We start from the raw sequence: 27,356 nt of genomic DNA, 5'->3' as shown, positions 1-27,356 counted from the left end.
GGTTAGCGGAGACTGTAACCTGAAGCGTATGTAACCTGAAGCGTATGTAACCTGAGGTACCACTGTATTATCGGTCTTCAACCTGATCTGTAAACCCCTGTTGCATTGCTACGAAGACCACTCCTAAACAGCTGTGGTTTGCCTGTGAATCTCTTGTTCGCCTCTTTAGGGTGGAAAGCAGGCAGCTGACCCCTTCAGACATCTACCCAGCACAACCCTAGGCCCTGTCTTGGAAGCAGCCTTTCCCCCAACTCTGCACAGAGGAAGGGATTGAATGCCAAGGATGAATTCACCCCTTTTCTGGGAGACAGCTGAGTCAGCCCTCCTCACAGAGATGAGCTGTCATAAATATCTTTCTGAAAAGTACATTTTAAGGATGCTGTAATACCAGGGTGTTTTAATATTTAATTAGGCTATCGCCACACGGCACATGGCTCGCTCGCCCTCCCCCCCCCCCTCAACACACAGACCAAAACACACAGCAGCAGACCAAACGCTAGCACAGCCCTCTCTCCAAGTCCTTGTAGCTCGGTCGACATTCCCAGCAATTTTGCAGAACAGATGTTTCCCGGCCAGTGTCACTGTCTGTCCCATGCCCTTCTGAATTGGGGGAGTCCCAGAGTAGCCCGGGAGGAGGAGGAGGAGGAGCAAAGCCCCTACCCCCTTCTCTCTGCGTCCAAGCACACCCTTGGGGATGTGGTTTGTCAGGATGAAGGGATCGTTTTCGAAGAGAGCTTTTGTTACACTGCAAGCCCCCATGATAAACGACTTCTGAGAAATGTTCCTCCGCTCCCTAGTCTTAAACGCCATTTGCATGGCAAGAGTCTGCAACTTCTCTGTGCCTGAACACCATGGGGGTGGGGGGGAAACCCCAGGCTCCAAATTGCAAGATTTGCTTAATATTCATGATCTCTCTCTCTCTCTCTCTGGTTTTCCTTTTAATGTTACTTGACATCTGCTTAAAAAAGAAAAAAACTACAAGCCATCCCAGTGGACTCTGGGCCCGCTGTGGTGTGAGAGACTTAGTAGCTACAGCTGGGCAAACCTGGGTCATAAGAACTGCCCTGCTGGTTTGGGGATAAGGGTCTACTTAGCCCCGCATCCAACATGGGACAAATCCTGCTCTCTCGTTTGCCCTCAGCATCTGTTGCCAGACTGCCCCTAAACGTGGCAGTTCTGTTTAGCTCTTGTGGGCAACGGCCACAAATACTTAAGATTTTATCTCCTTCGCCACTGCAGCGCTAACACACGGCCATTTGTTACATCCTGCCCACACGGCAGTTGATTCTTTCCGTCCTATGCGCAGAACTCAGGACCCAGCCATTAAGTCACAAACTTTTCCAGTCTCATGGCAGGACCTCTGTTCATTTCCTCCTCCCCAGCGCAAAACCCCCCACACCTGCCCCCTCCCTGTATGACGGGAGTGTGCACAGCTGCAGTGACTGATGGATTGGACCCAGGAGGAAACTGAATGGATGCCCCACCCTCAGCCATCCTCACAAAGATTTCAGTGAATCCCACCTGTGCTACTAAGCTGCCTTCTGAAAGTTGGGAGGATAAAACAGGCTATGCAAATGTTTTATTATTAACAATTGCTTTCCATAAAAACCCTGCCCTAATCATGTGTTGTGTGCTCTGCTTCTCTCTCTCTCTCTCTCTCTCTCTCTCTCTCTCTCTCTCTCTCTCTCTCTTTCACCCACAGACACTAACATACAGCTTAGATCACAAGCAACTGCTTGAATTTACACCTCTGATTTTCACCATGATGACTCACAATTTTACAAGGAGGCTTCAATACATCAAAGAGAGAGCCGCCGCCACTGCTAAACCAAAGACCCGCTTTGCAGCCCCAAGAAGAACATCCCGGGCTACAAAATTTTGGGATGTACAGTACATCCAAAAAACCCTTTCGTACCCACAAGTGAAAAACATGCCCCATAGTTATTCCGGGCCCCGTAACCCATCCAATCTCTCGCAGATGCAAGCAGGCAAAATAGCATCTCTGGGAAGATCCAGAAAACAAACGCTAACACACAGATGAAACTACTCAAACCGTAATTCTCTAAGATTTTTGGTTTTTCAGGATTCTGCTTTCTTTCTGCCTGACACATGTGTCTCTATCTGCATCCTCTGTAAGCTTCAGAAGGAGTGCCACTAATAAGGAGTAGACAAGTTAATCTCAAAATCTGTTTTAACTTTGACATACACTTTTTATTTTTCCTTCTCCAGGAAAAAAAGAATACACAATTCATTTTCTAGTGAGTCTGCAGAGGCATATTTTTGTGTGTTGGGGGGGGGGGGGGAGGTGTTGCAGAGAGATAGGAGCAAGAGAAGGACTAGTATGTGCATGGGGTGGAGGGGGAGAGCGCCTGCCTGCCAGGATGATAAATAGCTAAATGAAACTTGGGGAAATCTTCCAGCTTGCTCCATAAAAGATGATGGGTTATCATCTCACGCTGCAACTGGCTGGATGAAGGTGGGGGGGTACGTGCGTGTTCTCGACCCATGCTTCGCTAATCACCAAGATGAAATCTTTAAAAAGTATTTTACAGAAGGTTTCAAGATAGCTCGCCGCTTGATCCATTCACTCCCACCCAGGGCTACTTTTATTTATTTGCCGTGCTCAACGGATCTGCGTTGGAGACACAGCTACATATTAGTGTGTGTGTGTGTGTGTGAGAGAGAGAGAGAGATCAAGGGATCCTACCATCAACCTTGGGTGACTTGGACTCTCTCCGCTGCTTTTCAAGGTCTTAGAAAATCAAAAGCAACAACTCTCTCTCTCTCTCTCTCTCTTAAATAGTACACAACCCCACCTGTTTAGGCCCCATCAATTTCCCAGTAATGCCTCCCCCTCCCTTTTAAAACAGCTTCTGATCCCAGTTTGGAATTTAATCCATTGAGACAGCTGTAGGGAAGGAAGGAGAGACAATTGCAACTTTGGCACTGAATGCAACCATCTGATAGGCAAAAGAAATAAACAATTTGCCAGGAAGACTTAGCCCAAAGAGAGCTGACACTATCTCCTTCTCATCCAGCCATTTGCTTACACTCAAGAGATTGCCTGCACAGAACTCCCACTGTTCCTTATGCAAACCCCCTTCCCAGCAAAGCAATTTGCTGCACCGTCCGAAAGTATTATTTAGCGTAGAATGCTGAACATGGAAAAAAACAACACTGCTGCATATATACGGAACAGGCACACGCTGTATTCTATACGGTAGCTTCTCACTCATCTGCATGGCCTGAAGGACATCCAAATTGTACGAATAAATGGGTGTGCCATTTGCATGTGGGGGTTGTGTTAACATGGAAGACCCGCGGTGAGTTTTGGTAGTCACGAGCTTCAGCTAACCAAGGTTTTAGAAAATGGAAATTTCTACTGTATTGCGCTATTAAGATATCCAAGGGGGAGAAAACCAATTCAGGCCCCTTGTACAATAATAAGTTTGCAGGACACATCACTCCCAAATGCCTATCGTGGCATCTCTTATTTTATGTATTCATCCAGAGCACTGAAATGACATTCTAGCGTAAACCTAAAGGGGCAGGCACCACTGGTAAGAGTACCAGGGGGAACCCAGAGGAAATTTTATTAATTTGCCCCTGTCTAAAATTCACCACCCTCAAGGATTTTCCCTTTATGATATCCTTATAGCTACAAGGCGATTGTGAGCCTGCCGTAATAGCCCTTCTGGTCACTTGAGAGAATTTTAATTGCTCAAAGGCTTTACTACCATTATATGTTATTAATTACAACACTCTAATTAGACTTTTCAGCTATTTCAACAGTTTTAGGAGAATGATCAAGACTTGGCCCTGTAGGTTTGGAAGTATAAAAGTACCTTGTTTGCTATTTTTGCGGATTTTGGATGTTAAAAAAACACACACACCAGGAAACATGATCTATTGGTAATAAAGTTCTCAGGAGTACTATATGCAGGAAGCGTAATATTCGGAGCATGTTTAAGGTTATAGCACATACATTTGGAACAAGCCTTCAGTTTCAGATATAATCTGAAAACTCTGAAAACTATAGCATGCAAAAGAAAGGTTTTGTGGGATTTTGATATTTATCTATATCTTATCCACTATATCTCCACTATTTTTCTGAGTAGATTCTCAGATATTCAGCCCAGAGTCTCAACATTCAAGTGTATATATATATTTTGAATCCCCTGAATGTATTCTGCGGCAAAGTGGTCAGAGCACACCAACATTAATGGATATTTTCTTAGAAATTACACAGATCAATAAACCACAAATTATTACGGCTACACTTTACAAGGTTTCCCTCCCCCCTTTTTTTGGTAAATTAGGGAAATAAGAATCCTCTGAACCATTTAGAGTTGCCTACTTACTTCTTCAGTTATGTTATGTTTTCAAGATATTTAGAACAATGGCCACTCTAAAAGAACACAACTGTGTTTTGTGAATCTCCAGTTAACGTCACCTCTCCTTTTTGATTATAGAGATTCAATCGCTGGTGAGAAATGGGTTAAGTACTTGCATTCATATTTCAATGATATACAAATAGAGGAACAGAAAGGACACACACACACACACACATACACACACACACACACACGTGCACACAGAAAGGAAAATTAAGAATTACATTTCAGGAGTCCACATGCCGTACTTCTAATACCGATGATGCTTCATGTATTTGTGTGGCCACCCCATCCCATAGATTTTTAGATTGTCACTGAGCCTACGAAGCAGTGAACAAGGCCAAAATGGATTTTCGCCATGTGGTTTGGAGCTTTCTGTTCAAAATAAGAATCGTTCTAAGTTTGACTTGCAGGAGAGAGAGATACAGCGAGGAAGATGGCACTCCAAAACAGGCTGACAAGAAGAGCCTTACAAGAAGAGCCTTACAAGTTTTTCGCTTTGGTCTGCGAGACTCAAGTTTGCACAATCCTAACCTACAAACATAGATAGATGGGCAGGCCAGTGGATTTAACCCTGAAGTTGAAATACAGCTGGCTTACAACTGACCGAAGAAGGCAGGTGGATTTCTGCACCCTCTCATGTTAGTTTCACTGATACACACACACACACACACACACACACACACACACACACCAAGCAGCCTATGAATTATCACAAAAGCCTTTTCTGATGTTCGCCCATAAGTCAAAGCTAACTGATGGTTTTATTTTATTATTTATTGGGAATGATTGGTGTTAATTAGTTGGGTCTAATTAATTATTACATGCCATATTTTAAATGCCAGCTCCCCCTACGCATTTACACATATACCACACTCCACCCCCCCCAACCCCACAGTTTTACATACCACAGGCAAAACAGTGAAAAGGAGAATTGTGCTACAAGGTAAAAAAAAAAAAAGCTGAGATGATAAGAAAGCAGTTTTCACAGCTAACAGGGTCTCTCTGTCTGTCTGTCTCCTCTACACACACACACACCCTGGTTGAAGTGGATTGGTACATTCATTATTCTTAATATGTTCCTGTTTTAAAGGCACTCAGCTAGAACAGTCTGTCCTTAAGGAGGAGGAAGAGAGGGGAGCCAGAAATATTGGGATTTTTTGGCTCTGAAGACCCCTGGTTTAATGGGTAAAGGGCTCTTTTGTAAGTGGGTAGCGCATGGAGAATTGAAGGGTAGGGAGAGGAGCTGTGCTCTCACATTATTTATGCGCGCAGTCTACGCTAATGGCATATGCAAGTTGACAGCATACATCCTATCAACTTGCTGAAGTGTATCTTGATTGTTCAAACACACTCTTAAAGGTGCCCGATCATTTATCAAATTAAAATAACTGTGCTGTGTTTCAAAGGGCTCTGAAGATCTAAATTGCGTTCTCGCGTCCCTAATACCCCCTGCATCTATGCACAACCCCCCCCCCAAAAAAACCCTGAAGTCTCCTCCCACCTTTCCAAGCTACTCAAGATGCAATGGGGTAGGGAGGAATAAAAGAGGGAGTTTGCTGGGTGTAGGGCAGGATGGAGGGAGGAGGAAGCAATGCAGCACCCCCCCCCCACTCCACCCGCTTTGTGCGCTCGCCCAGAAATATGCCATTTCATGATTCTGTCTTTTTTCGTTCTCTGCTATGTCAAAAACTCCAATACAAATCTACTAATCCAGCAGGAAATGATGGACTCCAGAAGCCTGACCAATTAAATTTAGACTCATGAAAAGCTTGGTGGCTAGTAAATTATAATTTTTATTAGCTTGAACAATGTTCCTGTAAGAGAAAGTAGTCTCTCCCATGAATGGCTCTTGTATAATTTATTTAACTTCATGAGCCTTGCCAAAGCCCTGAATATTTTTAGATCTTTCTGTTCTAGGGTTTGGCATTTTTCTTTCTCTCATATATATATATATATTTCTGAAGGGATATTTTTAGGCTTCTGCCTGTTATTTAAAACAACCTTCTTTGCATTTGGACTCCCATATGCTGAACAGCCTCTTCTGCTCCGAGGATAAGGCCCATTTCGAAGCAGTGGTGTAAATTTTGTACTGGGAAACTTGTTCTGCACGTGGAAATATTGCCTTGCCTCTAAATTAGCATCATAGTCACACACACACACACACACACACACACACACACACACAGCGCGCCTAGTTGCTCCTGTAGGGGGGGAAATCTACCTCTTATATGAATAATTAGACATGATGGCAAAGCAATTCCCAGTGGGATAATGTACATTTCAAATTTGAACTTTAATTTTTGTGCGCTCTCTCCCTCTCCCTCTCCCGTGTACAACCGTAACCACCTTGTGTAACCATGTGCGCCTTGCAGTTCCCGTGCAAAAGATCAGCGCTGGCAGTTCCTTGCTGTTATCTCTGCCTTGCCTTTGATGTCTCATGCTTCTTGTCATTTATAAGTAAAGATGGTTAGAGTCTTTAGAACATGCCTTTGAACAGTAACTCCTTTAGCACCTATTTAATGCTAGGAACTGTGTTGCAGAAACATCCACTGGTGTTAGATAGTTAATGAGGTATTTACTAAAATGTATTTTCTTTAAAAGAGGGGCAGGTAGGGGAAGCATGCCAGATGAGGAAACTGTAGGGTGGGGTGAATCCTGCAACGGAGTCTCCCTCCCCAGGAATTTATTGTCTTTCTTCCTATCACTGGATTTAACGGTACCTACATCTACAAAAAAAAACCAAACCCCCCACCCTATTACTCCCAAGGAAATTTCCAGCCTAGGACCGCTGCGACCGTTTTCATTCATAAGAAATGTCTGTTTTGAGATCCTTTGCTATGCTCGCTGGAAGCATAAGCCCGTTCCTGGCAGCTATCGTGCTTTCTTTTTCCTGTCAATTACTTACAATTGGTTCTTTTTAATCTCATGTACCTGCACAAGCTATTTCAGGCAAGTATTTCCATCCAACCTTTAAGGGGGAATTGAATGGCGTGCAGCTACCTTCCTCAGATATGGGGGATACGGATAGCATTTGGGTCTCCCTTCCTTCCACCAGCCCTCTTGGTAGGACTCTCGTTTGAATACCAAATAAGAGTCAGCTGCAATGTGAAAATCCAAACAGCTCCAGGCAGGAGTAATGATGAATAATGCTGCTAATATCCTTTTCTTTCCTTCCTTCCTTTTTTTTTAAAAAAAAATAATAATATTTTTTTTCACAGCTTTGACTTTGGACCATCTGCATTAAGAGACACGCGCGCAAACACACAAATCTAATGCTGTGAGAAAAATAATGAGACAAAACATTTTAATTGCACCTTTTGTGACAAGGTTACTATAACAGCGCTTTACCATAAAATTTCTACAGCAGGATTATAAAACTATCAGCACTCTGCTTTAAGAAAAACAATTTGCTAAACGCTAAAAGCTAGCTTTAAAAAAAAAAAATCCAAGGTCTCGTTGGCCAGGTTGTTGTTGTTTCAAAGAGAAAGAGAGAGAGAGAGAGAGAGAGAGAGAGAGAGAGAGAGAGAGAGAAACTGTTTGAGGAAAGGAATAGGGAGGGTACACCAGATCTCCATGGGGAAAGAAATCCAGAGAGAAGGGAGTGTTGGAATATATGCTTGAACGGTGAATGCATGCCTTGTGGAATTTCGTCCGAGTGGACATAAAAATTAAGCACACTCTTGCAAGAGCACTTTGCGTTCCAGTCTTCTCCCAGTGGATTTGCTTTGCATCCGGCCTTTTGGAATTCTGTGCTCGGTTTTTGTTTCTGCTTTAGTTGCCCAAAGAGTTGTGGGTGCCCGAAACGCAGCTTACGGACGGAACCAGCCCCTCCCAACCTATTTCTTTTGAGCGAGTGAGGCCCTAAGTATTAAACTAACTATACTATATATAAGCAGGAGGGTCTTTTGCCTACCTCTGTTGAATGATACAAGGAGATAAGTGTGTTGCTTGTTCCAAGTGTAAAAGGAAAAAGAAACCTTAGGCAGACTTTACCGTCCTTTATAGACTTAATAACAGCAACAACAAACAACAACAGCAACAACAATAATAATAATGAAAAGCACCTGGCAAAGATTCAGCACAGCCGAGCCTGTATATTCACATATTGTGACCTCTGGTTTTGGAGAGGCCTTTCCCTGTATTATAATTGTGCATCAGTGTCAAGATTCCATCAATAATTTATTCTATGGGAATTGACAGTTTGCTTCTTGAACGTAAAAAAAGAAAAGGGAAGGGGGGAAATGCACCTAACAAAAAACATTAAAAGCACACATTCAAAAGGAAAAGAGGCTGTAGGAACAGAATTCCTTCCCCATATTTCTAATTATGAGCTTAATCAAAATTCTCATTTTTTAGAAAAAAAAAACCCACAATAGAATAGAAAAATAAAAGAGATCAACAGAAGGGTTTCATATGGCTTGGAAGAAGGACAAGGGGTATTGAATCCAGACTATGGAAGAAAAGCACAATGATTGACACCAATCATACTCCTCATCCAATTTGCCTGGGTTTGCATTTTAAAATTCTTTCCTGGTGTTGTTTGAACCTAACAGGTTAAAAAAAAGAAGACGACTTCACTCCAATGAGCATCTTCTATTTTATTTAAAGAAAAGGGATAAAATCTAAAGCCTAGAGAAAACCCTGCAAATCTACGATTCAATTATTTCAAATAAAGCGCAAGTAACTTGTGTTACACATAACATTTGTTAGCACTTTTTAAATCAGATCGTGCTAAAAGTCCATTAAGAACTCTGAATTTGGGTATGTATTTTTAAACAAATAAATAAATAAACGTTGAGTTGCACTCCCAGTAGATAATTTTACCTCATGCCATCTTTTTTAATCCATGTACTAATTGTAATCCCATTAAAGCAGATATAATTTTATTAGCATTCACAGTTCATCAAGCTAACAACAATGGCTGTGACTGCTGAGTTTAGAGAAAAATAAAAACTGCAACATCTTTTTTCTTTTTTGCTCCGATGTTTAAAGTAACTTGTAAACAAAACTTAATTGGCTGTGTGTGGTTTTGTAAATCTAAGATTAAATCCCCACTACCATAAATATATAGCCAATATGCAACATACACAAAATGAAGGTGCTCACTACATATTCAGAGGCTGCCACAGCATTTGAAAATCAACCATATGACAAAAACTTTGAGGACAGAAATTCATTTATCGACTTTGGGTTAAATATAGAGTCTGGTTAGGTTACACTGAAAACAAATTCAAACATTCACAGTGAAAACGAAATGTTTTTTAACTCCAAACCATCTATCCCTGATAAGAGCAATGTCATTTCCAAAAATAAATCCAGTACAGCTAAATCAAACCCTTCGCAAACAAAAAGACTACAAATACCCAGAAACAAAAGGCAAAATATACAAAGTCATATTCCCTTACTCAGCATTTTCTTATTCCTTCCTCGGGGAAAATTCCAATCCTGGGAATTTTTGCATCCAAGCCTCCTGAGTTTAAATCCCTTCTCCTCATCGTATACAAGGATGTTAATGAAGACTTCCAAGACGGTATAGTTCTTACCTCCAACGAGATTCTGAATTTTGGAGTTGGGTCGTTTAGCATACAGTGGATGTTTAAATTTTGTGTGTCCTGACATCCAGCTAGCTAGCCCCGATAGATTCTATTTGGTACATTCCCTTCTCCCAAACAACTAATTGATGCCACAGACAATCTCCTGGCACATACAACCCCCCCACTTCTGATTTTTCTTGCCAAACTTTGTGTCTTTAGCAGGATACCACAAGCACTTGTTAAAGCTAACACATGCACTGCAAACCCATTCTCACCCTGACACTTCAGGGCTTTATATAGAAACAGGATTTTCTAGTCTTACACCACCCGCTCTATTAATGCTAACCCTGCACATACAGCTACCCCTAATCTGAAAGAGCATAGCCGGCTCCTGGGTGCTCACCCTTCCCTGGCAAATAACAGCCTTTTTGTTCAGGCAATAGAATTTCTTAAGGATGTTAATGCAGAAAAAGGGTTCCCCCCCCCATACACCACCCCCTCTTCTCTTCTGTGGGATTTATTTCCCTTCAGTTCCAGCTACTAAGGGGGTGGGGTAGGGGGTGGAAAGGCCCTTATTTTAACCACTTCTCCCCCATGACTAAATTTTTCTTTTTTGAAAAAAGGAAGACTCCACGGTAAGGAATATGTGGGTTGCCAGGGGCGGGGGCGGGGGGGGGGAGAGAGAGAGCTAGAGAGCGAGGACGGGACGCATTTGGCTTGTTATCAGCCTGGTACATCCAGATTTGATAGAAAATATACAGCTTCCTCCTCTTCCACATCCACTAAACCGAGCTGCACGTGCGCCCCCATCATTATGAATTATTAGCCAAGGGCAAAAGGGCCGTCTCCCCCTCACTTTTGAGAACCCCCCATTCTACCATATAAAAGATGTTGCAAAAAAAAAAAAAAAAAGGAAAACCGTGCCTCCGTTCTTCCCTTCCTCCCACCCTCCGAATCCTCTTGAATTATGATGATTTCCCCTTTCTAACATGCCTGCCTCGGCTTCTGCATGCGATGGAATCTCTGCCCCGGCCCTCCATGCAATCAATGGCCAGCTGAGGGCTTTTGTTTGTCCCCGCGCCCCCTCTTTCCAAGAGGTTTTTTTTTTAATTAAAAATTTTGAAATTATTAATGCTTAATAAAACCAAAACAAGAAACAAAATACGTTAGCGGAAAGGGCATTTGCAAAGAGCAGCCGGTCCACAGTGGCGAGTCTATTAATTGCAACATCTCTCTCCCCTCAACTCTATTTTTTTTGGGGGGGGGAGCTCCTCTTAAGTAAGCTGTTGAGATCTTTCTGCACGGATGCAACCGGAGCAAGGATCGATCGGCCTCAAGATCAAGACGCAATTTATATTTTTTTAACAGTAAATATATAATCTTTGCACAATTGCGCGCCCATCCTTTGGCGATCGCGACCCTTTTGCAGCCAGGAAGAAAAGTGACCGGGCCCTTCCCCCTCTTTCTCCCTCCCTCCCTCCCTCCTTCCCAGGCCCGATCCTCCTCTGCTCCCCTCTCCTCACCCCGGTGCCCCCACTGACCTGTGTGCGTAGCCATGGAGATGGGCGAGGGGAAGTATTTCCCGGGCTGGAAGTGCCCCGCGTGCTGCACCGAGTTGTGCCCGGAGGAAGCCAGGCGGCTGGAGCTGTTGCGGTGGCCCCTCTCGGCCAGGAGGTGAGGCGGCGGCGCGAACTCGCGGCCATCCATCCCGGGGCCGCGCTGCTGCCGCCGCCGCCGAAGCCCCAGCAGGGAAGGGAGGCCAGCAGAGCGAGCGAGCGAGCGGCACCGACGGGCGGGCAAGCGGGCAGGAGGGTCCCCCTCCGCGGAAGGAAACGGGCAGCGCGCAGCGCACCAGGCGCCGGGGACCGAGGGCTCCCCGCTCTCACCACGAGGCTGGCGGCAGCCCTCCGCGGCTCCTCCGCTTCTCTTGGCCCCGGGGATCCAGCCTCATTCTCTGCAGAAAACAGAAGGGGAGGGACAGAGCGGAGAAAAGCGTGAGAAAGCAGCCGGGAACTGGAGGAGGTGAGCGGGGAACGGGGACGATCCGAGAGCGCACGGAACCCAAGGCTTCCCCGCCATAGCAGCAAAAGGCTACTGGTGATTTTTAGTAGTATTATTTTAAAAATAAATAATAGGAGGCTTCCCAACACAATTAAGCAAGCCATCCTTATCGATTACCGAAGCGAGCGTCGGATTTATCGCAGAGAACAGCAAGCCCTTTTTAAAATTTATTTTGGAGAGGTAAGACCCCCCCCGGTCGATTCGGCGCTGCTAGCTCGGCCCCTTTGCGCGTTGCGCGGCTCCCCCGGCAGAGAAACGAAGAGGAAGGTGTTGGGAAAAAAGAAAAGAACCCCCCCCCCCCAAAAAACAAAACCAGGGCGCCCAGGAACCGAGAGCGGGGGCTGGGAACGAAGATGGAATTATGCATCTTTTTCCCGAATGGCCAAGTTTTTATTTGCCTGCTGTAGTTGTATGTCGAGTTTAAATCACTGGATTATTACCCTTTCCCACCCACCCCCTTTGAGTTGCTAAGGGATTCTCTCCGGAGCTGGTCAATAATATTTGGGTCCTCTGTCCTGCTCTCTTCCATGGGCAAACCAAACCAGACGAATGCGTCGTTATTTTCATCACAGTGGAAAGGGGGGGGGGGTTCCCAACCTGATTTATTGAGCTTCGATCAATTGCCTTTCAAGTTATTTTGGGTGGGGTGAGGGTATTTTGAAGAGAAAAAGAGATTTCTCCCCTCCCCAGTACACGGGCTTTGATTATGGGCAAGAGTTGGCCTGATGGGATCCAAAAAGAAAGCCCCCTTCAGCAAACTATAGAGAAAAAGGAGATCAGCCCAGAGAAAAAGAGCTTGGTGCCCTTCCACGACTCAAGCCCAGGAACAAATATTTCACTGCACAAGACACCTTAGTGGCAAAGCCTTGCATTCTTCCTCCAAGGACAGAGGTTTAAATCCTACAACTGTATTCCTAGACAAAACAGTTATGTAAAGTCCTTCCTATCCATTCAATCCATTTACACGTAAGGGGTTTTTTTGGCTTATGACCAATGTGTAACATTAAGCCAAGAGGAAGGGAAAAAGGAGAATAAAAGAACCCACCTCGCCCCCCCTCAGATTTACCAAGCAAGGTTGTGTTGCATTGGAATATTTTTTGCTGACTTCTAACTACAAATATTTGCAACTCCCCTGTAAAAATGTGATATATGAATGGGGGGGGGGGACTACCCTACTGCATCTGCTATGGGAGGTAGAGACACACACCCAAATTATTTAGATCCCTTCTGCCCACCCCCATGTCCAGACAATTAAGACTACTGTACACACCTAATATTTCTGGGACTCAATAATGTCTGAAGGATTCATATCACCTCCAAACCCAAAAGGGTGTGTGTGAAAAAAGGTAAAGACTACAGTTTATTGAAAATGCATAATTGTAAATCTTAGAATTCACACACACAGTAGTGTGCCTCAATCACAACAAAGCCACATACAGGCTGCAGTCCTGTGCACGTTTACCTGGCAGTAAGCACCATTGAACACAATAGGATGTACTTCTAAGTAAACAGGCAGAGGATTGCACTGTGAGATGCTTCCCATTTACTCAATACAGTTTTTAATTGCTGGATTCAACGCTTGCAGCTCTTTAACAGTGGCGGACTATTTGGTGTTTGATTTAATCTACAACTGAAAACATAATGTATTAAGTGACTACATATTTGCACAGCTGATAAGCTTTATATATATCACACACACACGCTAAAAATATAAATATATGGGCAGCTTTTGCATTGTAAATAAATGAAATTACTAAATACAAAAGGGCAGGGTTTTTCTCTGTTTCCCTGAATGGATCATCTCTCTGCCCTCAACTAAGATTTTTCTGCTTTGCAATTAAAAGGAATTATAAAGGATTTCTGTCTTCTACAATGAGGGGGGGAGCAGTTTTTCCCTTTCAGCAATCAACAAAAATCATGTAGAAACCAGCGGATTATATATGAGGGACCCACTTCAAAGAGTCAGGAAAGGGGGGAAATGGGGGGGTGGGGGGAGAGGGAGAGAAGAATTGAAGCCTGGAAGACAAAAGCTAAATTAGCAGCTTCAGCAACTTTGGGGTTCGATACATCAACGTGAATGGAAACGTCTTGTGTAGGATTTCTCCTCTCTTTTCTCTCCCTCCCGCCCCCTTTTCTCTCTAGGAGAAGGAAAACAGTAAGAAAATCTGAGGTGCAAGACTGAAATAAAGCAGCTGACTGGAAAAACGCGATTGCAGGCCGATGCAAAGTTTCGGTCTGAGTGCTCCAGCAAGGCTTTCTCACCACCCCGTACCGCAGAGAGGACTTGCTGCAAGATCGCGTCCATCCTGGTCGTAGTGAGAGCCGAAGGGGAAGGAGGAAACCAGGCTTCCCCCAGCGGCCTCTTCCGCGGGGGCTTATCTGTAGAACAAGGAGGGCCTTAGGATCCATTCGCGGTAAACAAAACAAAAATAAGAGGATCTCGCGGGAGGCTTCGATCCGGAGCGCTTGCTTTCCGCATAGTCAAAACTACTAAGGCGATTCTTTAGAAGAACAAAACGCTTGCGGGAGCGAGGAGGTTCGGAATGAATCGGAGGATTCAGACGTTGCAAAGGGAACAAAAGGATGTTGCAAATTTGCACGGTTCGGTTCCAGTCAGTTACGCCCCCTCCCCCCAATATATATAGATAAATATATATATATATATATGGGGGGGCAGAGAAAGAAATGGAGTGGGGAAAATGTAATAATCCAGTTTTATACTGTGTTGTCAAATCTACCGAGTATCCACGGTTTTGCGCGCGGGACTGGGAAATCCGGGGGACTGGGAAATCCGGCGAGTTTTCAAACGCTTCGGCGCACCGATCTCGGGCCTGGCAGGGAGAAGGGAGAGGACCACCAGCCTCGGCGGTGCTTGCTGTTTCTATAGCCCAGCGAAGAGGCCTCTCGAGCGGCCGCGAGCAAAAGGATCTTCCGGTGCCGGGAACCTAGAAAGCTTCCGCTAGGCATCATCGGCCAGCGAAGAAATCGGAGAGATCGGCCCCAAAAGTGCCTCCACCGACGCCTCCCCGCCACCCCACGGTGCATTTTATGCAATATTATACATTTTTCCAAATCTTGTTATTTGCCAAATCGCATGTGTGCGTGTTTGAATCTAGAGAGAGAGATTTAAAGGATGCCAGACTGAAATTGCTGTGCATGTAGCTTTCCGGCCAGAGCCGCCCCCCCCCTTAAAAATAAAGCTATCACTAAAGGGATCCACTAAAGGGATCCGAGAAGGAAGGACCGAGAGAGGGGCGGACGCGGGGAGAGATCGGAGAGCGAGAGACAAAGCGCCTCTCCCAGCTGCTCCCTTGCAAGACGTTTGCCTCTCCCGTGCAAAAACGCAACCTGGTTCAACCTTCGAAGCTGAACCAAAAACAAACGAAGAAAGGCCTTTACCTCCAATCTTAATGAAACATTTCCTCACAACACCACGACGGCATTTTCCTCGCCACTGCAAAACTTAAAAGCCTTACTTCCTACGTAAAATCGACATACATGCGCAGAAACACAGACAGGGGCATAAATAAATTAGAATGCATCTGTTCCAAGTATTTTAATTTTTTTCCCCTTTGCAGTTCGGAATAGCCGAATATGCATGAAACACTTTCGGTCGCAGACAGCACTTAGCGTCGAGCAGAAAACCCTAACTCTCGCCTGCATTGTGATTTAATTTTTATTGTGATTTAATTTTTAAACAACGGAGGCTACACATTTGCATGCATTCCTTCTCCCTCCCCCCAAAAATACTACAATGCCTGCGTTTGTTTGTCTTGCAAAGCCCCCATTCACGTCTCCGTTAGGAGAAAAAAAAACACCCCCACCCCCCACACAATTCAACAACTAGAATTTCAGTAAGAAATATGCGAACAATCGTGGGTTTTGTTAGTACTGCCCGGAGCTCGGTACAACATTTCTAAGGCACAGCTGAACCACTGAGAAATAAAATAAACCTTCATGCACGTATTTCGCAGGCTTTCTTTTCGTGAAACAATACGCATCTCCTTCCCCCAAGGATGTCGTTAAATTATATTCAATTTAGTTAAGGAATTGATACAATTTAGTCAGTGGATGGATATCAATGTTACACACAGCGAATACCAGGTGTCTGAATTGCCTTTAAAATGAAAAATAAGCTCAAAATAATTTCTGCTAGCAATATTTTGCAAAAAAAATGTAAAAAATAAATTAATTCAGACCTGACCACCGTGAGGGTGTGCTCGATAATAATAAAAATAATATATATTTTTAATAAAAAAACCAAATAATGCACTTTTCAAATATATATATATATATACTAAATAAATTTCAATTACTTACTGGAGGGAGGGGTGTTCCTTTGCACACAGGGAACGCAATACAATTAAATCAGTGACTGGGACTTTGTTGTATTCCTACTGGTATTTGCACTGTGCTGACTGTTGCACTGTAAATGCACTGGCTGCTGCTCCTTGCAGAAAGGAAAAAAAAGACCCTGTCGCGGGCTCCAGCTTCCCCAACCTCGCAGCTCAGTCCTGCAAGCAACTCTCCCTGCATACTAATAAGCTCGTGCCACTCACTCAGGGTGAGCACGCTCGCTGATTGGACGCCCGGCCCTCTACGGTAATAAGCTCGTGCCACTCTCCCTGCGTAAACAGGCTTCCCCATAGGCTGGCGCGGGGCCAGGGAGCTGCCAATCAGAGAGCAGCAGGGTTACTACTCAACCCAATGGCGCCTAATTCAAGTCCCTCCAGTTGCGCAGCTCCCCTCGCGCAGCTTAGCCTCCGCTTTGCTGAATGGGGGGATACGTAGCAAGCGCGGGAGAGGGAGGGGGAAGGAAGAAAGCTCTGCGGAATGGGGAGGGGAAGAGCCCTGCCAGAGAGAGCGGCTCCAGCCCACACACGCACGCCAGCTGGGTGGTGAGGAGTTTCTGGAGGGGGGGTGCCTTGTTGTTGTTTCTTTCGCTTAGCTAGGCTGGCCAGTGCGTGTGTGTGTCTTGCAGCGGCAGAGCCCAGTCATCGCCACGAAGTCGCCTTTTCACCGATCAGTGCGTTGCGGGTGGGGGGGGGGAGCGCCTGGCTCACGGCAGCTTTTTTCTCGAGCAAGGTATGCCTTTACAAACCAAACACTTAAGAGAGAGATTTACGACCGTAGGGGTCCCTAGCACTCCCGTGCATTTCAACATCCCTGGATGATATTCCGTGCTGGGGTGGGGGTGGGGGGTGAGGAGTCTTTAAAGCGCTCAAGGACACGAGTTCCCATGGGGATTTGGGGCGGGGGGGCGCAACTGCTTCGTGAGCACGTGCTTCTCTAGACGCAAAGGAAGCCCCTCTTCTTTCGCGCTACGCCGAGGCACATGCAAGCTCCCAGGTGGGTTACCATAAACCGAGATCTATTTATTTGTACAGTCATCCTTTTCCCTCCTCCCGGCTCGCTCTCTTTCACCCGCCGCACACTTCGCATCACCATTAATCCCATCCTTCAACCACCTTCAAAGCAGAGCTCCCAACGCATTCGCTGAAATTGTAAAAAAAAACAAAAAACCCAAACAAGCAAGCAAACTGCAATCACGATTCTGCTAGCAGATTGTTCTATTTCAACCATCTATGCTTCCCTCGATTACCTGCCATTCTGCTTCTTAAATAGGCCGCATAATTTTCTCTGCTCCTTCCTATATAGTATTAAAACTCATTTTAAAAAATAGCTGCATGGTGCAAAAACACACACCCCACACCGAGCCTCAGATTTTACACCGGCGACGGAGAGGTTAACCACACCGCCTTCCGTTTATTCCCTTCCTCCTCCTCCCCCCCCCCCCCGCCCCGTTCCTTTCTTCCAACCCGCCCTTCCCCACTTCCAGTAGACGCCCGGATTGGTTGGCAGTCCCCCAGCCCGCTGTCCATCACCCAGTGTAAACAAGGCGCTGATTGGCTGCTCGCCAGTCCGCACTGGGCTGCCTGAAAAAAGCAATTACTGGCCCCGCGGTTTGCAGGGGGCCCGGGGCTGGTTTGATGAAAGGAGATAAGCTGGGGACTGTTTCCAGCGCACCCCCACAGGCACCCCCCCACCCCCGAGGCCGAGCCGACTGTCCCTGGAGCCAAAAGAAGGTCAAAGAGTGGAGAGGATCAAAAGGAGCAAAGAAAAGGGGAAACGGACTGAGTCACTATTAGCGAGTCTGAAAGCAAAGCCATTCATTCCAGGCAGGGTGGTGCTCAGGCACCGCGGGGCGGACGGGCAGCCTCGCCTCCCTGCGCAGGATTGGGGACCGGGGGACCCGGCAGCACCCGCCGTCGCAGCAGCAGCAGCAGCGCAGAATGGGCACAGCAGCCGGGGAAGTTCTAGCGTTTCCAGGGGAAGAGAGGCAGAGCCGAGGCTTCTCCTTCCCGTACACGGAGAGCCGGATGGGCGGGATGCCCCGGGAAAGCGGGTCCGGATCCGGCTCCGCTCCCCACTTCGCAAACGCAGCTGGTTCCCACATCTCCCCCCAGTTTTCCAACAGGGCCATCGCGCCCTCCATTTTGCCAAACTGCGTGCCTCGGGATATTCCTCCGAGGATTTTAAATTTTTTTGCAAAAGCGGAATATGCAGCGAAGCTAAGCGGGAGAAATGCCCGCGCCCTAGTGATCGAGCGAGGTGGAAAGGCAGGCGCGCGCGCTTGCCGTGCGGTGGCGGCGCAAAGATTCTCTTCCCTATACTGATGGGTTTTTTAAAAAAAATTAAAAGGGAGTGTAATTGATTTGGAAAATGCAGAATAAATCAGAATAACCCGTAAGTAATATTAGATTACAATGGAGCTATTCATTAACCGGTGGGGCAAATTGAATTAAGGCGACCGAGAAGGAGCAAGCGTGCGCCCGCCTGTATACACGCAAATGGGTGTGTGTGTGTGTGTGTTTGCAATTCTCACCGCGGTGGTGACGATGGGGTTATAGCGAAGTAGCCTCGTGTTTAAAACCTAGGAAGGGCACCGATTGAAACAAACTTGCCAGCCCGCGGATTGTTTGGGTGCTTACTTGCCAAGTTTTCTATTTCTGCTCCTAACGCTGTATTTATATTATACTGTGAAAGAGTCGATCCGTAAGCCCGAGCCACGCGGACAAGCCTAGGAAGGCTTCCACTTGGAAGACACTTCCTAGGATAAGGCCCCTTGGACGCAGCGGCGAGGGACTGACTTCCCAATAAAACACGCGCAAAATTGCTTAGGAAGAGAGAATCTCCAAAGGGAAAGAAACTTTTAACCCAAGAGGCCCTGGGTGATTTCACAGGCGATGTGTGTGTAGAGTGATTGAGAGAGTTCTACTGAGAATCTTAATATTGTATCTAGAAGAAATTACAAACATGCAAACCATTGTTTTTTTGTTTTTTTTAAAGAGGGAATGGGGTTTTGAAAAGGAGCGTGTTGTGACCAGGGGGTGGGGAGAGGAAATGGTTTGACAAATACAAAGCAAGTGTGTTGAATCGCTGATTTAAAAAGTGACGAGTGGGAGGAAGAAAAAGGAAGATCTGACACGCAAGTGCACTTTCAGACGGTACCTTCATCTGGAGTCCGGGAGAATAAGAGAAGCTACGGAATGGGTATGCAGATTTGAAGTGGAGTGTGGAAATTGGAGGAGTGGTATTCTCCAGAGTTAAAAAAAAATCACCAGTAAACACACACACACGACTCTCATGCATGCACAAAATAACGATTGTGTGTTGTCCTCGATCTCTTCAATCTGCCCCTTTCTGCTCATCCATCAAGCCAGGCTTTTAGCCAGGACACAGGCGGGTGGGGTGGGGTTGGGGGGGGGGGAACACTCTGTGTCACAAGAGGTGCGATTGTGCCTGCCTTCCAATATATATATATATATATGGACTGTTTCTCTAACAAAAAGCCGTAGGCTCCGGATTTTGACAGGGAAACTTATATGAAGGTATACATTCAGCAGTCTACATTAAGCTGCAAGTAGAGAATCCAGATTTATTTTTGTAAATATCCACTCGCCCTAAGGAAAATCCAGGTCAGCACAGAAGAAACACGGAAAACTTTTGAATCACGATTTTTCTACTGGGGGACGGAGGCAACGTGCCTACGTGTCTTCCGCATTATCTCTCTAAATTATTATTAGCCTACATCTTCTGAAATACAACTGAAGGAAAGGAAGTAGGTTTAAAAACAGAAACGCGAGTGAGTTGTACATATTTTCCTCGGTTTTGTATTCCGCCTTTCTTCCGTCATGGAACCCAAGACTGTATACATGTGGTCCCTGAGCGGTCACCCATCCAGGTCCTGACCAGATCCAGACCAGTTTAGCTTCGGCACAGTGGGAGCGTCCTCCTCCTTCACCCCATAGTATATCCAGCTTGGCACCCATTAAGAACCCTTCTTCCTTTCCTGTATTCCCATCATTGGGGAGTCCCTCCTGTCCGCCCTTAAATTTCCAACTCCTTTTAACCGTGGCTTCCTTGTCAAACGGGCTCCGCGTCCACCCTTCCACCTCCACCTTTGTGGATCCGGCGTTAAACAGCAACGTGAGAGGAAACCCTTTGTGCGAGAACTCTCCGCTGTTTCCCCAGGTTTCTGCCTTGGTCTGAAGGTCCAGAGGAGAGCTTTCAACTCCGCATCCGTAAACAGATGAGAGGGGAAATGCGGTCTCGAGGTTTCCTCTCCGCCTGCTCGTATCGCCTCTCCAGATGTCCAGAGATAAAGGCAAATATGGCTACGTTCAAACGTTACAGCCAGACCACTAAGACGCTTTATCCCGACGCGCAACGTCCGAACAAAAAAACGTCGCCCCTTGATCCCATTTTGCGGGGGAGGATAAGGCTGATTGGTTTGATATTGGAGTTGTTATTTCAAATTAAGGGAATTTAGCACAAGCAGCTGGACGCGTTTACAGGGAGGAAGCAAATTCCAGCTTCCTGGATCCTTTTTCCAGGTCATCATATTTAGGAGCGCAAAAGGCGATCCTAAAACACACTTTAATAAAGTCTCCTTGAAATATATGCAACTTTACTTCCAAGCTGATGTGGATGGTTGGGGGCGGGGGGGGTGGACCGTGCAAACAGCAAACGTTACGCGCAATCCTATGCGTGCTTACTCTCTGGATTGAAGCATGACCTGGTGTGGTGGGTATGGGGCCCGATTCTGGGCAGTTTGCTCAAAAGCGCAAGTCCCACCTCTCTTAAGATTGCAACTCTCCACAAAATTCCATTCGTAAGCCTAACCACGTCTACTCAGAAGTAAGTCCTGTTGAATTCAATTGGGTTTACTCCCAGGTAAGTCGGGTTATGATTGCAGCCGAAGGGCCTTTGGGCAGGAAACTTGGAAAACAGTTGATTACTGACTGTAACAACAACAACAAAGGGCGGGACTGCTGCCCCCTCCCCCAGCAATTCCAGGGGTTGGGGGGGGAATTAGAAGGGGGAGACTGCAAAACTTAGAAGTGCGGGAGGTGAAGTAGTTCTAAGGCCTTTCTACCCCCTCCCCTTTTTAACTATTTGTTGGGGGGGCTTGCACGGGGGGGGGTGTGGAGACGAGGTTAGAGGGGGGGGCGGGCTGCTGACCACTCTTTCAGGTGGTGTTTTGTAATGAATGCGCCAGGTCTCCGAGAAAGCAGCGGTTGCCCTGCAGTGGGGAATGGATGGAAGGGTAATTAATGCAAAGTGACTGATTGCTCTTGAAGAAGGCCAGTCCAGCAAAGGGGATTGTCCCTGGTCATTGAAGCGTCCTTTGATTGACACTTTCCTTCCCAGCCCCAAGGCGAAGGCGAGGACCCGAAGGCGCTGCGTTTTGTCACTCGGCTCAGGCCACGGGGGTGCAGAATCTTGACAAAACAGGCTTAGCAAAGATGGTTTTTGTGTGCGCCTCTACGGGATTTTGTTTGGGGTTTTTTTTTTGTGTGGTGTTGGTTCTGTTTTTAAGGCGAATATATTTCCAGAACCGATAATATAGTAAGAAACTGTGTGTATGTGTGTGTTCCACCCCCTTAAATAATTTCAAATTTAAAAAAAAGAGATTAACAAATTGAGAGAGAGAGAGATCAGCGAGGGGAATGGAGTCGAGAAACAGATGCGCCCATAAGCGAAGCTGACCAGAAACGGATCTGACCCAACTTGTCTCGATCTAAATCCTGAATCACATCCTGAAGCTTCTTTGTTGTTGTTTTCCTTGTTCTTTTTTTTAATTTATTTTACCATTCTAGGATTCCGATCAGGACAACCTTAGGACTTGCTGGGTCAGGGGGAAAGAACCACCCCCCTTCAATCCACAGTTCCAGATTTTTAAAAAGAAATAATAATAATAATATGAAACGGATGTCCAAGATTCCTATTTTGGCTTCCATATCTGCACCGCGTACTCTCCCCCCCCCCCAGTCTCTCCCCCCCCTCCCTTCCTTCTGTTCACTTCTGATTTTTTTTTGTTTTTCTTTTATTGTTTCAAAACAGTTGTTACAGCAAATAACTTTAGACAGGACTAGTGTATAAACCAGAGGTCTGCTGGCAAATTACCAGTTCACTCGTACTCTGCCTGCTCACTTACACAAAGTAAGAGAGTGTGTGTGTGTGTGTGTGTGTGTGTGTTTAGAGATAGTTTTGTATTCTCCACGAAGGGAATGGAGGTGGGGGAGAGAGAGAGAGAGAGAGGAGAGGAGGTAGAAGAGAACGGAGGAAACTCCATTTAGCTTTTAGATGGGCCGCAAGTACACTGTCAGCAGAAGTTACAGCTTCTCTTCCCCCCTCCCCATTTTTAAAAATCTGTCCAGGGGTAACAAATGTTTTTAATTTAACAGGAGCAAAGCTTCGGTATCTCTCTCAGACTTCCTCCATAAGAGAGCGAAGATAATGGAAGGAGAAATAAATATTTAGAGTAGGCTTCAGAAAGATCGCCTGGCACCCCCCAAATATATATATATCTATTTGTAAATTTGTCCAAAGCACCCGCTTAACCGTCACGCTCACCTTTCCTCTTTTTTTCTCTCTCTCTCTTTTACCTTTAAAAAAATGATAATGGGTGTTTAGAAGCTGAAGTGAGTGGGATAAATCGATCCAGGATCGATCAGGGTCCCCTGGCGACCCTCACTGCTCCTCCACAGCAGTAATCCGGATTGGGTTCGGTGGGCGTTTACTCACAAGTAAGCCTCGCGCAGGCTTGGTCTGCCGCTGCTGCCATTAAGCCGCGCTTGGGACTCCGTTAATATAGCCAGTCTCATGCAGAGAATTAAGCTCGTTTATCTCGGGACACATTAAGAAGATTTGGTTCATCTCTCAAGGCCAGATTTAAAAGCCAAACTGTCTCCCTCTCTCTCCTCTCCTCTCTCGAAAGCAATTGCTAGAACTCTGGTTTGGTGATCAGCAAGATCCTGGTCAGTTTCGTTCTCTCTTATAGAGAGAGAGAGAAAAAGTGCCTTGTCAAGGAATCGCGTTTAAAGCAGAACTGGCACAAGGCCTCGCAAATCTCGGTGTCGTGTTCTGTCTGCGAATCAATGAAATCGAAGTATTGAGGGAGGGGGTCGAGCAGATACAGAGCAGGATGCGTGTCCAGCGCGGCTCTTCAGCCCTCAGGGAAATCTCTCTCTCTCTCTCTCTCTCTCTCTCTCTCTCTCTCTCTCTCTCTCTCTCTTTCTCACACACACACACACACACAAAACACCCTGACATATTTAGGATCGGGCTCTAGCAGAAGCCACTTTTGCGTAGGCAGCTCGACTCTCTTTTCAGTCCGGTTTAAAGCCATCTCGCTCCGATCCTTCACGAGCTACTCGGGAGAGAATTCCGATTCCCACTTCTAAAGCCCAGGCTACGAACTGCATGGAGACTTGGACCAGATGCAGAAGACTCCAGTAGGCTTCCTTCCCCGTTAGCCCAGGTCTCTGCCACCTTGTCGCGAGTGGTGCCCTTGTCTTTTTTTAATGTTTGCCATCCACCCGGATGAAGACTTCTGGAGAACTCGGGAGTTTGCTCACAATTTCGTGGCTTTTTGCTTTGGCGAAATAAAGAGGTGGCCTTACAGAATAAAAATAAAATAAAAAGGACATTGTTCTCCTCTCCTCTCCCTTTGCGTCTTCCCTCCGCAATTGTCTCCCCGCTGTCAAAACGCACAATGCAATTTCCTCGGGGCAGGGACCTGCCACCCACTTCCTCCCTTCAAAGAACACCGTGGGCCTGTTATTATCATAATTATTAAGCTGTTCCACATAACTAACTTGCGATCTAAGCTCACAATATCCTTCCCATTTTTTATGTTTTTATTTGGTAGGTAAAACGTTTGTTGTGCAGCCCGTTAGCATCTTTTCCTCTGTTATAACGCGCTGGGAGACAAATCTTCACATTAAGTTCAGTATTCAAACAAGCTGGCATTGGAAGAAATGGCAGCTTATCCCCCCCCCCAGCCCCCGCACCTTTCTTTTTTCCTCAAGGTAACCAACATGAAAACATCTCCTTTTCATGTCCAAATGAATATGCAATCATTTTAAATTCTCATACCTCAGCTAACCTTCACACTCTGGGGAAATGTGTTAAAATATTGCAATTTAATATCTTTCCATCTGGAAAAGAGAGAGGGAAGGAAGGAAGGAAGGAAGGAAGGAAGGAAGGAAGGAAGGAAGGAAGGAAGGAAGGACGGGGGACCCCCACCCCCACCCCAGTATGTCAAATAAAATTATGGATTAACTCAGCACGCTAAATAATTGCCTAATAAGGGCTGGGAGACGCAAATCTTTGCATTTGGGTAATTGTATGTTGGGTGCCTTGCCTAATGCAATTGTTTGGGCCCGGTTCATTGTTCCATGTGCTATTTGGTCAACGAGCAAATTAGAAACAATTTCTTGGCTAGGAAGAATTACTCTTAATTCTTCTCGCGCACAAAACGCTCATTGGAAACCGGGAGGAAGCGGCGCGGAGGAGGGTGCGCGGGGGGGGGGGGGGGGACCTACCCACTCAGTACATTTAACAAACTTTTAAAAACGGGCTCCAGTTTTCTGGGGTTGGAGAGGTTGGTGGATTAGAGAGGGAGGGAGGGAGGGAGGGAGGGAGGGAGAAACGAACAAATGAATGAATGAATGACACGGTACGATCCTGAACGTACACGGAGTACATCCAATTGATCTCTGCGTAAAGAAAGGAAGGCAAAGCATTGCAGCAGCTCGTTCCCGGGTTCCTCTGGAAAAAAAGTATCCGTCCGGTGGGCTCCCAGGCAGCCCACCTCGATTTGTTCGAGGGGGCAGCCCGGATCTCCTTAAAGCCAATGAGCTAGCCCGCGATACCCCCCCCCCCCACAGATACACGTGTCCCCGGGTGGAGGGGAGGCCGAGCACGTGCTGCGTTTTGGCTGCCAACAGCCCCGCGCGAACATGCCCTGTTTTATTTTACATGCTAAAAAACAGACTACTGTAGGATTAAAAAGAGAGAGAAAACCACACGCAAATCCAAACCCTTCGGGGACAGAGACACGGGGGGGGGGGTTGGCTTTCCGGGGGAGGGGAAGGAGAATAAGAGACACCTTGGTCGCGCGGTGCACGTCTCCCCGCATCTGCCTCCAAAACCAGCTATTTTCTGAGCTCCCCCGTCCAACCTGGCTCGGCTCAGTCTGAGTGCTTCGGCTCAACTGGCTTATGTCGCCTGTTCACGGAGGTTTCCTGGTTAAAACCCAGTTGTGCTTCCAAGGAAGGGGAGCCCGCCTCGGATAGGGGCGTCAGGCTCCTTCGGCCATCGTTTTAGATGCCCAGGGCTTCCCTTTTCTTCTCCCCCAGCTCCGCCGCATCTCTTGTCCCACTGAACTGATTCTTGAAAACCTGCCCTCTTCCCCTTATCTAACAAGGACAAAGGCGAGAGGAGGGAAAACCCAGTTGATGGGGCGCTCTGTTTGCGCTGTGCCTGCATTAATGTTTTAAAATAAAATATATATAAACACACCATCTAGTCTTTTGGGTGGTGTGGGGGACAGTTAAAAAGCATAAAAATAAACAAACCTTTTAGGCTTGTACACGAATCTCTCTCTGACCCAGTTCAGGGGATTCTCTGCTAAAGGTTAGGCCTTTCAAGAGGGGAAAGGACAGACTGGGGCTTGTGTACTGGACACACGGTTTCTAGGGTGTGTGGGTGTGTATACACACACACACATTCATATTCATTCATTCCCTAGAAATGAATATATATATCTCTCCCTTATGTTTGCGAAATATCTTGGAGGGGAACCCTGTTCTCCCTTCTGAAGGATGCTCCCCCTTTTTGAAATGTTTGCTCCTTTATTCCAAAATTGCTCCATGGACTGTAGGAGGGGAAGAGACATCTTGCATCTTCCCCCTCTTCCTTTCCAAAACAAACAAGCGAACCAAACACCTCCAGTGACACCCACAAAAGCAACTCCTGCGTTGCTGCGCTGGGCTTTCCTTCTGGTTTCTTCCACCAGAGGATGCCTACTTTCCAGGAGCGCCGCTCGCAGTGCGTTGCTGCCTTGGTTCATTCCGCGCCTCGCTTTCCCCGCTGTCTGGAAAGGGGGGCTCCCGAGTCATCCAAGATGGGCGCAACCCCCTCCCCACTCCAGAACCGGACTGCAGCTCCTCCGAAGAGAACCAGCCTGCTGACCAGCCTCGGAAAGCCTCAGTCGCTTAAAGAGACTTGCAAGCGAACGAGCACTGCAGTTTCATGGTCAGGGATCCACAGCAAGGTCACCCCGCCCTCTCCAAAACTGACCCCTTTCCTTAATACAGGACACTAACATAGGCTGGAGATTTTGGCCCTGGGTCCTCTTCCTCCATCTCTCAGAAATAGTCCCTTCAAACTGAGCTAGACCAGGATCAGGAAAGTGGGAAAGTCAAGACAACACATCTCCCAAGTCTTCCAGGTTTTCTGAATCCAGAGCTCGGAAGGAATTCAGATTCTTTGAGAATCCTCATCCCCTGCCCCGCTAAGATAGACCTATTATTATTATTATTATTATTATTATTATTATTATTATTATTAAATACTGTATGTATGTTTGTTGAAGCTGGGAGAATTTAGGAGCTTGCATTATTCATGGGGACTACAAAGAGTAGTCAGGGAAATGAAAAAGGCGTAGATTTGGGGGGGGGAGTGTGCATTGAAGCAAATTCGGCAGCAGCGAGTAGAAATATCAATGATCTGGACAGTCCAATCAGCCAGGAGAAGTGGGGGGGGGGGGAGAGAGAGAAAGAGATAGAGGCGGAATCCAAATAGATCTACTCCCTTTCCCCCCGCCTTTCGATCAAACCTGGACAAGATATCAAATGGTCAAATTCCTCTCCTCCCCCTCCCACTCCAACATACTTACTATCATCTATCTATCTATCTAATCTATCTATCTATCTATTTACACACACACACACACACACACCCTTCCCCAGGCCAACACAAGATGTTTTCTGCACTAGGCAGGGAGATCCCC

General features: G+C 46.3%; 1 protein-coding gene and 1 long non-coding RNA gene across 15 annotated transcripts in view; one reads left to right on the top strand and one right to left on the bottom strand.

The window, feature by feature from the left end:
• The window catches only part of BAHCC1 (BAH domain and coiled-coil containing 1), a 160,237-nt gene that overhangs the window by 82,347 nt on the left and 50,534 nt on the right, over positions 1–27,356 (bottom strand). For 9 of the 13 annotated variants that reach the window (XR_003704530.2, XM_028714269.2, XM_028714317.2 and 6 more), the window contains exons 1-2: positions 16,313–16,533; positions 11,473–11,885 (exon numbers count right to left, since the gene is read on the bottom strand). Coding sequence is in view for 12 of the 13 variants with exons in the window: in XM_028714269.2 (XP_028570102.2) it covers positions 11,473–11,638 (166 nt within the window). In the remaining variant the exon portion in view is untranslated. Of the gene's footprint in view, positions 1–9,940; positions 10,350–11,472; positions 11,886–16,312; positions 16,534–25,451; positions 25,683–27,356 lie in introns of those variants that run through there. The other 4 variants (XM_077924065.1, XM_028714279.2, XM_028714288.2 and 1 more) reach the window with 3 other exon arrangements.
• LOC114588819 (uncharacterized) lies at positions 11,827–16,195 on the top strand. Of its 2 annotated transcripts, none has more exons than XR_003704531.2 (2): positions 11,827–11,953; positions 14,135–16,195. It is a non-coding gene; the product is annotated as an uncharacterized LOC114588819 (long non-coding RNA). The 2 variants fall into 2 exon arrangements; XR_003704532.2 differs by having other exon boundaries at positions 11,879–12,172.

The sequence above is a fragment of the Podarcis muralis genome, chromosome 2, assembly GCF_964188315.1.
Source record: "Podarcis muralis chromosome 2, rPodMur119.hap1.1, whole genome shotgun sequence".
Taxonomy (NCBI): Eukaryota; Metazoa; Chordata; class Lepidosauria; order Squamata; family Lacertidae; genus Podarcis; species Podarcis muralis.
The sequence above is the reverse complement of the archived record's forward strand: the minus strand, read 5'-3'. Positions and strand labels throughout refer to the sequence as shown.